The 12,936-nt window shown below is 41.5% G+C and overlaps 1 protein-coding gene across 4 annotated transcripts in view; it reads right to left on the bottom strand.

Annotated features, from left to right (window-relative positions):
- Positions 1–4,815: 4,815 nt before the first annotated feature.
- RBM20 (RNA binding motif protein 20) overlaps positions 4,816–12,936 on the bottom strand; it is a 504,792-nt gene continuing 496,671 nt past the window's right edge. For all 4 annotated transcript variants that reach the window (XM_078643764.1, XM_078643763.1, XM_078643766.1 and 1 more), the window contains one exon: positions 4,816–6,991. In XM_078643764.1, coding sequence (XP_078499890.1) covers positions 6,881–6,991 — 111 coding nt within the window. In that variant the 3' untranslated portion in view covers positions 4,816–6,880. The remainder of the gene's footprint in view (positions 6,992–12,936) is intronic.

Below are 12,936 nucleotides of genomic sequence, written 5' to 3'. Positions count from 1 at the left end.
TGGTCTGAATTCAATATGTGATGGCGCGGGCATGATGGAGCAAGGTTTCATACGTACAGAAACTTGCTTGGACTCAGTCCTCTCGAAATAACATGTAACTAATTAATCAACATGTTTTGTTTACTAATATTTGTATTACACGACATTATTAGTAAGCTGGGGAAGCTTGCATATGTGCTTTTACTAACAGTAACCCGAGTGTCCTAAAATGGCCGCCGAAAACGCAGGAATTCTTCTGCGCATGCGTCTGCCACATCTACGTGGGGTGACGTCTTTCGCTTCTGGTGGGAAATCTTTGCAGCTGCGCACTAGTGCTAAGATGGCCGTGTCATGTTTCACATACTAAAGCACCTGCTACTGCTTCAACTAAACCTTGTTCGTTCTGCTTATCTATTAATGCTATAGTTAAATTAAAGTAATGAGGTTAGAGTAGAGATAAGTGGTATACAGTGCATTCATTTCTTTTTGTAATCTAATGTGTTTCTCTCTGATTTTATTAATAGCTTGTATTTGGGCCAAAGGGTGACATGAACAGCCATATTGAAATCCCTCTGCGCATGTGCCAGGAGCACTGAGAGACCTTGAACAGTGGCATTGAAACCTTGCCAAAGACTGTCTTACCTGCGATGCGCCTGGTAACCTCACCCCATGACCTGGGAAAAGGAAGAAAACTTGCAAATGTATTAAACATTGTATATTAAAATGAAATAATATTGCTGGGTGGAATAAAACCATGAGAAAGTAAATTATGGGCGGGAACATTGATTCATTACACTGAATGAAAATTACCTCATTTTAGTATGGTGTGATGACCTCTCCTCGTCTTTCTGACCAATCAAATGTAGGGAACACATAGAATTTGCAACATTTAGGGGTGGTACATTGCCCAGAGAATGGTATAATTAAGGTAGGCTTAGTTAGAGAAATTGTCCGACTTGTCACAGACCTGCCACTGACCCAACGTATGCTGAAGGAGAATCGAGAGCAGAGTGCTGGCGCAGCACTCTGTCAGAAGAATCGGGGTGTGCTGAGGGAGAAGTATCGATTACCCAGTCGGGGTATCTGATTGCTGAATAGAGGGGTGTGACGCTGGTGTTGCACTTAGCTGAGGTCACCTGTCCTGATCTACACCTGTTCTGTCCTGTTGGCACCTGATTAGTCAGGAGCCCTTTTCTTTGCCCCAGTCCGTGGCCAGGATTGGTCCTCGCACCATTCTAGGTAAATATACTCCATGTGGTATGCCTTGTACTATTTCCCTTTTTCACCTTTCCCAGGTACCAATGTCTAAAGGTGTTACTATAATTTCTTGCAAACTTTACGTCCTATTGATTATTTTCTTACTTGTAAAATTCATGGTCACTGTATTGTGGCTGCTGACTCAGAAAACCTTACATAGATAAAGTGTTTAAAACTTCTCCCGAGTCTGTGATTATTTCAGGAAAGATAAATTATTAAATTGCTACCTATTATGCTAACTCCCTTTTCGATCCCTAGGACTTATAGCATAGGTGACAATGTATTGGTAAGTCATTGTATACAGGTATACATCCTCAGAAAATAAAAAATCCTGATAGGCAGTAAGTAGAAGCAGGATTACCGGTTCAAAGGTATGAATGTTTTATAGGCCCAGGTGAGTATGTTTATCTGAGCTGGTAATCCTGCGCGCCAGCAGTGGGATGTTAAAAGGGGTTGTATGTAATTTGAGTCAGTACTCTTTCCCACACAAGGGAGAGGAACCATTGGCCTTAGTCTTTCCCACTGAGCTAGGAAATATGTCACCCCAGCACCTGTGATATGGTCAGGGTGAAGCAAAGAGGTGTCTCTGTTTTGTACCAGAGGAGTCTCTCGTGTAACCACCTCTGCCCTTTTTACATCCATTCCCCCTGTAGGGCCCTCTCGTTAAGGTCTTAAGTTGCTGGTGGACCTGAAAGGACTGTTGGTGCGGTTGGTATGGAGGCCTCTGAATTGAACCCACTGGTTCTGCACTGCCCCTACCTTGCTGCATTTAGATCTGGGACTGTTGTACTGTAAGATACCCATGGATTTTACAATACCAGTGTTCTTTTTGATTTTTTCAAGCTTCTGGCTGACTTGGGTACTGGACATATACTCCCCCTTAAAAGGGGCAGTCAAGAGGTGCTGTGGAATCCATTCCTAAACCTTGAGACCCTAAGCGAGGTATGCCAGTGGAGGAGGATGCTGGTATTTAAACCACTATGGCTGTATCCGCGGTGTCAAGGGAACCTCTACTGTTGCCTTTGCTGATGGTTTTCCCCTGAGCAACCAACTCCTGTCTTCATTTATGATGCACCAGTGGTAGGTTCTTCACTAGAACCTTCATCTCCTCCCAGTGGTACTGGTCATACAAGAAGAGGAGGTTCACTCAGTTTGCAGTGCATGGCTACCCCATGCACTTCCTACTTTCCTGTGGTCTTCAGAAAGCCATTAATAGGTGGTGTGAATCACTTGGGAGTCTGGTATTATATGCACACGCATGTATGCCAGATCACCGGTGGTAGGATGATATTTCTTCTCTACTCAGGAAGAGACCACCTTAGCCTTTACTCCCCCTTAAGGTTGTCGTTGGCTGACCATAGAATTCCCTTCAGAAGCATGGGGAGCTAATACACTACACACTCAATCTTAGACATGGTGGTCTCGACTAGTAAGTTATCTTCATCCTACACTATGTCTAGTTTGACTTGATGCTGTGCAGCTCTCTGTATCACCACATGGCATGCAGTTGTAACATCAGGTGGGGTTGGTCTGGCTGAGCAGCATTTGAGATGGGGGTCTTCTTAGGGAACTACCCCATAGTCCTTTCATTGATCATCTCGCTCATGGGGCCTGAAGGACATTTCACAAGGGATCTGTGGGTAGTAAGTAATGCCTGGCTCAGAGTCTGTGTCCTGTGGGTCAGGTGTAGGAGGTTGCGGGAGTAGTGGTGGATAAGGAGGAGGTGCTGGCAGTAAGTGTTTTTTAGGGATTCGGATGAGTCCTGGTGCCAGAGGTTTGGCAAATATTAGACCCATATCCGCCTGGATGAAAAGCTGCTTTCCATCCAGCACATCCTATAGTTTTGTAAAGTTGTGTGTGGTGTCTGATTTTGGCATTTGGTGCCGTCCTTGGTGTATGTTGCCTAAGGAGTGACCAGCATCAATCTTAGCTTTGAATGTGGATTTTCGGAGGCTCTGAGCCAAGGCAGAGGGGATTTTGGCACCAAGTGTGGCTTTTCAGTGCCCTTCAATGATGTACTTGCAGGCATCGACTCAGCCTTTCGAGTCTTTGACCCTTTTGGAAGCATACAACCCAAACATTTGTGTCTTTTCTATCTCGACTTGGGGCTGGATGTCTGATTGATGGTGGAGTGGCTCCATCAAATCGTTTTTCAGGGTTCAAAACTGACCTTTGGGTGCCATAGAGGCAAGTGGTGTCGACTTAGATTTCATTTCCACAGCTGGAGTTTGTTGCAGTTCGAGCTGAAAGATCCACTCTCACGCTTAACCAACTTCTCAATACTAGAGGCCTTGGAAAAGATAGACTCTCGCTTCTGATTTGCTTGCCCTGCTAGAATGAAAGAGGGTTTAGCGTCCTCTTCCTTGGTGCTAGGCACATCTTTTGTTCCCAACAAATTGAGTATCTCCAGCAAAGCCTGTCTTTGCATCCTGTCATGGGCCATCTCCTTTCCCTCCAGTACCTTAAGGTTTTTCTGCAACTTCAGAGGAAGTATCCACTTGTTAGAGTGGGAGAGGCAGAAGAACAGAGTTTGCGATGGTTTATCTAGGGGTATTTCATGTTGTAACAAGCACAGCACTTTAACTGGAAGGAGGGTGTATTTTCCATACCCTTGCTCTGGGTGCGTTCTCCAAGAAGCGTCGTTGAGCTCACAAGACTTATTGAGAATGGTAACTGGAGGCCAAGATGTGTCAGAATGTACCATTCAGCGACTGTCAGATTGGAAGTCCAAGCATTACAGGCAGATAGATTCGATGCCAGAGTAGCATTCTTTTTGTCACAGTTGAAGGGGGAAGAGCTGTTGCCAGGAATAAGAACTGGATTGTTAATACATCGACCTTGGAGTAGAATTCCCGACCGGTCAAGCCTGATGTTGGGAAGAAAAAACAATCTGAGGTGGAGCCAGTGTACTGGTGCATTGTGGACCAAGGACGGAGTCACACGAGTTCTTGTGCCATCAACTTCTTTGAAGAAAAACAAGTTGCATACAGCCGCACCCAACACTACATGGTAAGACTATGCAGAGCATGGTATATCCTGCTTCACATACTAAGAACATATGCATTTCATCCCTAGGCCGACCTTTTGAATCCAATATCCTACCATCTGCAGCACCAACTCAAGTCACTGCTTCTGTCTTAGCACTTTCTGCATTATATTAAGACGCATGGCCAAATATATATTCAATCCGTCTATTTTTTATTGTGGTTCGTTGAAATAGAAGACAGGTTGACAATACAGTGAATTGTGTGTTCTCCGCCTAATTCTATGCACTCCCAAGAAAATAAAGAATAACTGACTTTTGGCTTCCATTGTTTTGTAGTTGGAGGCAACTTATGCACTGATTATGTGGTTATTCAATAACTATGTGGTATGCAGTACTTGCTAACATTAGAGTTTATTATGTTTCCAAGCGCATCAAAGTATAAAAGAGAAGACACAAAAATAAAGGACGAGTAACATTAAGCCAAACAAAGAAAAGAGCTAGAGAGCTCAAGCGAAAACCTACACTCCATGACAAAAAGGTATGACTGGGAGCCACAGGCACCAGCCTCAGCAACCACAGAGAAAGGAACAGTGCACTTTCAAATCCTCTTTATTAAAATCAATATTTTATGAAACAAAAATGTTAAATACTTTGCATTGAGTTACAGAACCTTTGTATCACAGTGGTGACATAATTTAACATGTTCTAACAATTCATGTCTTCTTTAAAAGCTAAAACTTAAATTAGCTTGGTTTAATAAGATTAATAAATAGAATATCTGGTCCAGTTCAAGTATAATTCCACAAATCACAGCCTCAATAATTGTGTAAAGAGAATACAAAATCCCTGAATATCGCTGGCTTGTCAGTTAGCGAGTGTTCAAGCCTACCGCAAACCTAGAAAGTCATGTGAGTGAAGTTTTGATAAGATTTATGTATTTTTCAGTGTAATAATTCTGAATACATTTATATTAGGATGCATTGTACAGCACTACATAAATCGTCCTGTCAAAAAGCAGCATATGAAAAATTCTGTAGTACAAATATGTATTTTATTATTATTTCTGTATAATGATAATGCAGGTTTGGGTGCTTTGATCAGTGCAAATGTAATAACATTTCTTGGATGTCTTCCACACATACCACAACAATTTCAGATTCTGTAAAGATCTAAATAAAACATGCTGCGAACGCAAAGAGTGCCTTTGTGGTTGCTGCTACAGGTAATCTTACCCTACAGTATAATGTGGACATTAGCAAAGCTTCTGACATAATGGCAGTCCTCATTCTACCATTTTTCTACGGATCTTTCCACCAAGCACCTCGCCTGCTGCTGAAGAGCAAGATATGTAAGAACCAGAATTTACAGTTTTGCGGCATTTGTACAAAATTCAAATGGCACTTTTCGGTGTGCATTTTCCTTGATCTAACATTTGTACCAAAAATGATAAAGAGATAAGTGAACAACAAACACCCTATAGATGGCTATGTCCATCACTCTGCAGGACTAATTGAAGTCTAAGAGAGGAAATCTATTTCCATTAGCATCATATTGAATGTCTGTAATCTTTTCCAGAAAATAAATAATATAAAATATTATGTGAAGATCTCTCTTCTTTTTCAACTAAAGACAACTCTAATTTGGTTACAGAGAACACAGTGGACCGGTTGAGGTCTTTTGATGTTCCTAGCCTGGAGCATCACACTGGAGGAACACTTCGTGTTTGGTATCAGAGGTAATATGTGTAAAGAAAAGTTGGAGTTTCCAACCATGCCTAAATTCCATTTATAAACATACAACGTGGTTTCCAAGATTTGAAAGTCAATTTCTTCACACTTTTATAAATTAAAACACAGGCCACAGAAGATTGAAGATGGTTTTAAGAGCTAAGTCAGGCTCCTTCTTCTTCTTATTTGGTGGGAGCTGAGAAATGACTTGAAGAGCCGCTAAAGATAGTGTTGGCCCATTGACTCTTGGTCTGCTGGCATCAATGATCCACCCAACTGAAGATGCAAGATGTTCAGCCTTAAAACTTTGGATATTCACTTTTCTGAACCTTTCTTTTGAAAACACTGTGAAGGTTGTTGATGTATTGCGCTCTGTTGGATGTGTTGAGGTACTTCAGAGTAAGGCACTGATAACGGAGGACCCAAGTCCATCTTTGAAATGGCAGGATGACTTCCTTGGCTTTGATAGAAGCCGGCAGGTTTGCTCAGTGGCTGATTTTGGCAAAAGGGAAGGCCCAGCCTGGCTGCTTTTTCTCAATACACAATGGCTTTATGTGATATATCAAAGAGGCTTACAACATACATTGTATATAAATAATAAATTTTAAAGTCCCTGAGATTTAAAAAACATATAATTTAAGAGCGATTTTGCGTGATGACAAAAAAGAGAGGAATCCTGTGCTCACTGAGTGTATCCTGCAGTCCTTCAAATTTGTGAATCTCATATTCGGTTTATAATGTGGTCTTTGAAGCAGTTCGAGAGGTGAAGGAATAGGGGCTACTTCATTGCGCTATACTAGCGTTTGAATTATTTCCATCCTGATGGGGTGGTGAAGGCTGACATCAGTTGCATCATATGGGAGAGCCAGCAGGTCTCCGCTCTGTTCCTGGCCATTCGATGGTTCTTCCTCCCTACCAATGTTCATTGTTGTCAAAGCTTTTTCTTCTCAAACTGCGGAACAATCCCAGCATCCTCCTGTGTCACACTGCTGTCGTTTTCACTAAGTTTAAGTGTTTCCTCTGCCAGCTGGGATAGATATTTCTGCAACAAACAAGAAATACATGTTAAGGTACCGTCCAAGATGGAAGCATGCTCCAGTAGACAATTCTCTCTTGATTTTTCTCTGTCTGGTGGTTTCTATTCCGGGTAAGAGGGGACTTTTGATTCTCCTCAAAACACAGTACTAGGTTCTTGCATATACTAACCTGATGCCAGATATTGGTGAACTAATACCAGCAGCCCATATATGTTAAAAAATCATGCATCACATGAACTGGTATTCAGGTTAATTTATTTATTTGAGAGTTTTATGTAGCGCTGGCTAGACCCAAGGGTATCAAAGCACTTTACAGTACATAGCATTGATAGAAGGATTCACAGTTGACATAGTATAACAAGAGGGGACAACAACAGTGTGACATAAAATATGTATCTCATGAAACCTAGGGTCCTGCATGCAGTATTTGGAACCAAGAGGCAACCTCCATATTTACAAACTTTATACTACAACTTGTGTGGTTTTAGGGAAGTCACTTAAATTGTATCTATTTCAGTTCATTACTTGCTAAAAACAAGCTGGAAGCACCTACAGACTTTTCAGTTTAGAAACCATAAATTACAATGAGAGGGAATTCTTTTAAAATGAGTGGAAAGACATCCAACTGAAGAGCATGCAAATGAAATATACACATGGAATTTCCTGGTAGAAAAGAAAAGGACCTGTGAAAGAATTATCAGAGAAAGAATTTCATTTGAAGTAATTGGCAATATTAAGCAGAAGGCAAACAAATGTCAATCACCTTGCGTCGATATCTACAGATTGCGTTTAAAACAAGGGTGCCGCGCAATATGCTAATCCAATCAAACGTGGGAGTATTTAGAGATAAATGCTCCAATTCCTGTTATGACCAACTGTCCAAAACTGCAACTTCACTTCACCCCCATGCATGCCAAAGACCCAATTCAACTTTCAAGCTAGCAAGAGGCCAAAGACCCAGTTCCCCCCAGGGGATTTAGTGCAGGTGACCCCCAGGTTCTCTTGTTTTGGAGGGTGCTCCCTCACCCTCTAAGCCACACCACTGCATGCGTTGTAGTATGTGTGCAATGGCATAGATTATGAAATAATTAAATGCTCGGAAAATCCACTCTGCCTTACCGAACATGCCTCTGCAGTGTAGGGGCACCCCATTGAGCCCATTCTGCGGCGGGGGGGGCTCATCATTTTGCGTTACGTCACCGATTCTGCTTTCATGCCACTGCCCCCAAATTGCCAAAAACAGAGTTCCAGCTTCAGGATCTTAACGTGCCAAAGAACCAATTCCACCTTCCTGCCAATACTATTTAATGTAGATTAACATTGTGTCATTATAATTGAGATTTTCCTAGCCTTGGTGTTGTGTGACAAATGTTGGGCACCCATCTGAGCTTTTATCATTATCTGCAATGGAATCTCTAATCTGGCCTTGTTAGATGCTAGCTTCCTCATCCTTCGACACTGATCCTGGTTAGGGCAAATATTTGGCCCATTAGCAGATCAGATGGAACCCACAAGGGACTCCACTCTCTACAGTGAGTGAAAACGATGTAGGCTTTCCACCCCCGACCCAGGGCAGAATGTTCCATGGATGTTTGATGCTTCAACATTTTGGCCACTTTGATTTGCCATTACACTAAATCACAAAATATCTGGGGTATGTTTCGGTGACTTAGCCTTGTGTGGGTTTTGGGGGTTGGTAGGAGGGTAATTCCATCTGGATGATTTTTTAGAGTTCACAAAATGTCTTCTCTTCCCGATGCATGGCTCTGGGAAATGGAATAGGGCGGTTCTGCCCGTCCTTTCAGCAACCTGAACAGATAATATGGTGCTAAGGAAAGGAAAAAGACACATTGCCATATAACTCAAATATATTATTCGACTGATATTTATGCAACTTTGAGACACTCTTTATGTTTTTCATTGGCTCTAAACAGACCCATAGTTTTTAGGTCGAGCATTCGAGTATATACTTATTTTATACTAATATGTGTATGTACTATGTAGGCTCTGGATATCAGCCCTAGGACTTGTCTGCTTCCGCTTAGGGACTTTTTTTGTTCTGTTCATCTGCCTCTATTGAACTTTCTTGATAGAAAACGACCAGTAGAGGTCAGTAAAATACCAGAATTGCTTTCTGCTGAGAGACTTTCTTTTTTTTCTTTTTCTGGCAACTGCCTCTATTTAACTTTCTTGATAGAAAACGGTCAGCAGATGTTAGTAAAATACCAGAATCACTTTAGCATTCTCTAGATTCCAGTCCATAGAAATTGTCTTCCACGAGCACCCGTGGACAATTTTTTTTTTAAAATCTTGTATTTTAAGTGATATGACCACCAAAGGCCCTGATTTTATATTAAAAACAAAGCTTTGGACTATACCATTTCGTGCTGAAAGGCAATATTTCTCTCCATGTGTTCCCATACCTGGCGTGTCTTGCAATTTGGTGCTTACTTTCCCTCCATGTTAAAGAACAGTAGATGTTTCAGCACCCAGGCTAATGTGCTGCATAGCTAAATACATATAAGGTCCTAAGGGCGAGACCGATTGCATTGCAAATGCTTTTTTTAATGGAATGAACTAACAATCTAAGCAAGGTCTGCAAAAGAAAACTCCCAAATGAAATGCACTGGGACAAATATCCTATAGGCAAGCAATGAGCTTAAGAAGAATACGTATAATTAATATACTATTTATCAGTCTTCCTCTCGCTGGGTGGATAATTGGTAAGTTGCAGCATCTTCTGCTTCCGTGGACAAATGAAATTTCTGAAACCTTAAATATTAGGATAGCATGATCTATACCATTTCTCCTGATGTGAACCAATCTGATGGCCGTTTTAAATACTGAGGGTTCCCCAAGACAATATCACAAGCAGTTATTTTATAAAACGACAAGGGGCTTTACCTGGTGTTCTCCTCACTCAACTGTGCTTGTTTTGTTTCCTCCCATTGTTACCTCTTTCCCTATTTTCTCTGCTATTGTAATGGGGACAAGTTCTGTTTTGTGTGTTAACCCCTTGCATGCTGCCGCGATTCTGCGCCTGTGCGGCAAAATCGCGAGTGGGCGGGTTCATGAGGGCCCCCAGCCATCATCGGCACACGAGCGTCGTAGTGCATGACGGATGGGGGCCGTCATCAGCATGCAAGGGGTTAATCGGGAGCGAACAAGGGTGAGGAGGGGTGTCCACTCTGTGCCCTTCTTTGCATTTTTTATCAGGGTGCCCCCATCATCCCTGCTTCTCTTTCCTGCCATTTTTTCCTTTCTCCTCCCCCATATAGTGTGTTTTCTTGAGGTGAGCTGCAGGCGGGCAAGTATCTGGTAGACAAAAAGCATTGGTAATAGGTCTGTTTTCCTTTTGTAAGTCACATAAGTCAACCAAAAGCACCAGACACCCTAACCACTGAATAAGACATAGTATGAGCTATATTTTTTTAAGACATGCAAAAGTTGCAAAGTATTGTTGTGGTTTTTCAGCAAAGTACAAGAAAAACATAGGCCGCATGTCATCATTTTGATTCCGTGTAAATGAATGATTTGTTCTGTATGATTGGGGTACAATAATTATATATGATTTCAACTTTTTAACACCTGAACCTCTTCTCCTTATCAGATAGATAAAGCAGATCTCCAATAAACCCTGTAAAGAGCAGTCAATATCTCATCATTTTTTGTACTACCTTTGGACCTTTTCGAATTACACAGGATCCCAGCGAAGTAAAATGCGCGGATTAATTTTTGTGTGTCTGTACTTCAAATTGTGCGTTTGCACTCGTAAACAATGGTGCTGTAACAATTTTCAGAGTGGGGGTGCTGCCAACAATGTTACATCATTGAAGTCATAGTGGTTGTGAAACGTAAGTGTCACAAAAAGAACAAACATAGCAAATGAGCCAGGTCCATGCAGCAGGAGAGTGGTAAGGGTGTGGTAGGTAGCCGGTGGTGCATTTTGGAGCAGACCGTCACAAATACATTACAAAAACAAGGCCTAGTAGCACACTGTCATTTACAGAAAGACCATATTTCACTGAAATGATGACACATTTCAAACGTACATGCAGGTTTAAAGATAAAACTATATAACACACAAAAGATAATGTGTAGAAATCGGATGTCAGCAAATATTTATCATTAGCACATAACCAAGTTTTTTGTTTAGATCCTATTAAAATCTTTGTTTCCAGCACAATTTCGAATTAAAAGAAAAACGTGCTTATTTAATAATTCTTACCTGCTGATATATTTTGAAATATTTTAATAGTTCATCTACAGAAATGTAAATGTTCTTGTGTGTTAGAAAAAAACTGATATCCTACAATTTTTTTCTTTCACACTCCTTGTAACCTCACAGGAGATTGTGAGGTTATTACTTTTACAAAATCCTCTAACTTTGCAGTTAGCAAAAGTAAAGTAAACACCAATATCCATGTTAAAAGAATAAGCAGCAATTTGTCAGTAGACATAGCCTGACATTTACCTGTCTTTAAACGTACAGCAAATGTGTTAAAATGAAACAAAACTTAAAGCATCTGTATTGTTCATACATCTTCTAAACTCCAGCTTGGTATTTTGGGGGTACTGCAGCACCCCTGCCTCCAGCACATATTATTATACACGACATACACGTACATGTATGTTTGAATAAATCTTCTGCCGGTGTCAGGGAGTGGCGATTTCATGGTGGGAATACTGTGGCAAATGTGGTGTCCTTCTAGTGTGAAGATGCCGAAGAGCACAGCCTGCTGTTCTTTGAGTGTCAGCTGATAGACCAGGGTTGAGCATGCTACATCATGTGCGACTGCTGGGGTCTTTCATCATATACTTGAAACTTATCTTTTTCTGTACATTCTCTATAAATACACCATGTGATAACATTGTAGCCACTCAGCATATGTTACAGGCTACCAACTCAACAAGGGTAGTAACACGTTTAAAGAATTGACATGTGTAAAAGAAGAGACAATTGAGAGAAGATATGTAAAAATAGGAAGAAAAGGTCAAGAACATAAGACAAAGAAAAAGGAAGAGTAGAAAGAAGCATTACTGCAAGAAAGGTGGCCTCAGGAAGACAGTGGCACTAGGGTGCTATCTTCATCAGCAGCCCAAGGGTAAACTGAGCAGCACTACAGTGACCTCCAGCCACGTTATAAGGATGTGCTCGTTATAGAAGGCAGCCACATGTGGACATGCAACTGCAACAATTGCAGAAAGAAGGAAAACAGTTTTTTTGTAAACGTGCTTCTAAAGGTGAAGATTAGGAATTTCTCCCACATCTTTAAAAAGTGGCTCACTGTACATAGACAGGGTGGCTGACGGTGAACATGTGTGACCTGCTGGCAAAACAGTGCTGAAAAAAGAATTCCTGGTCTCGTCCTAGAAGTGCATGAGAGGGATGAACATTAGCCTGCATTCAACCAAAACGGGGAACATCCTTTACGACGTGGATATTACCCCGCAGTACCTTTACAACGCGTATTTTAGAACGCAAGTCATAACTACGACTTGCGCTGGAGGGCGCTAAAGGACAACGAATAGTAGATTTACTATTCCAACACCTTCCCTACTGTATGTAGGCTGGTGTTGGAATAGTAAATTAAACTATTACTAAGTCCGCACCCCTACAGCGCAAGTCGTGGTAACGACTTGCGTTGTAAAATACGCATTGTAACGGTACGCGTGGTAATACCACGAGTCGTAACAACGTACATCCAACCAAAACACGTGAAGGGTGACAGCTTTTGCAGCTGAAGTTTGCAGAATCCCTCCTACTGATGACATGACTGCAGTACAATAGGCCAGGGAAGCGGTACTGGAGACTAACTACTTCTCCTAGGTTTGAAAAGCTGACATCAGCTCTGATTGCCCCATATTAAAAAAATATTTACTTATAAGAGGAGACGAAGAATGTTGTGGCTTTCTGAAAGTTTTCTCTGCACTTATGTCTTTAGTTACT

This window comes from Lissotriton helveticus, chromosome 5_1 (genome assembly GCF_964261635.1).
Source record: "Lissotriton helveticus chromosome 5_1, aLisHel1.1, whole genome shotgun sequence".
In the NCBI taxonomy this organism is placed as follows: domain Eukaryota; kingdom Metazoa; phylum Chordata; class Amphibia; order Caudata; family Salamandridae; genus Lissotriton; species Lissotriton helveticus.
The sequence above is the reverse complement of the archived record's forward strand: the minus strand, read 5'-3'. Positions and strand labels throughout refer to the sequence as shown.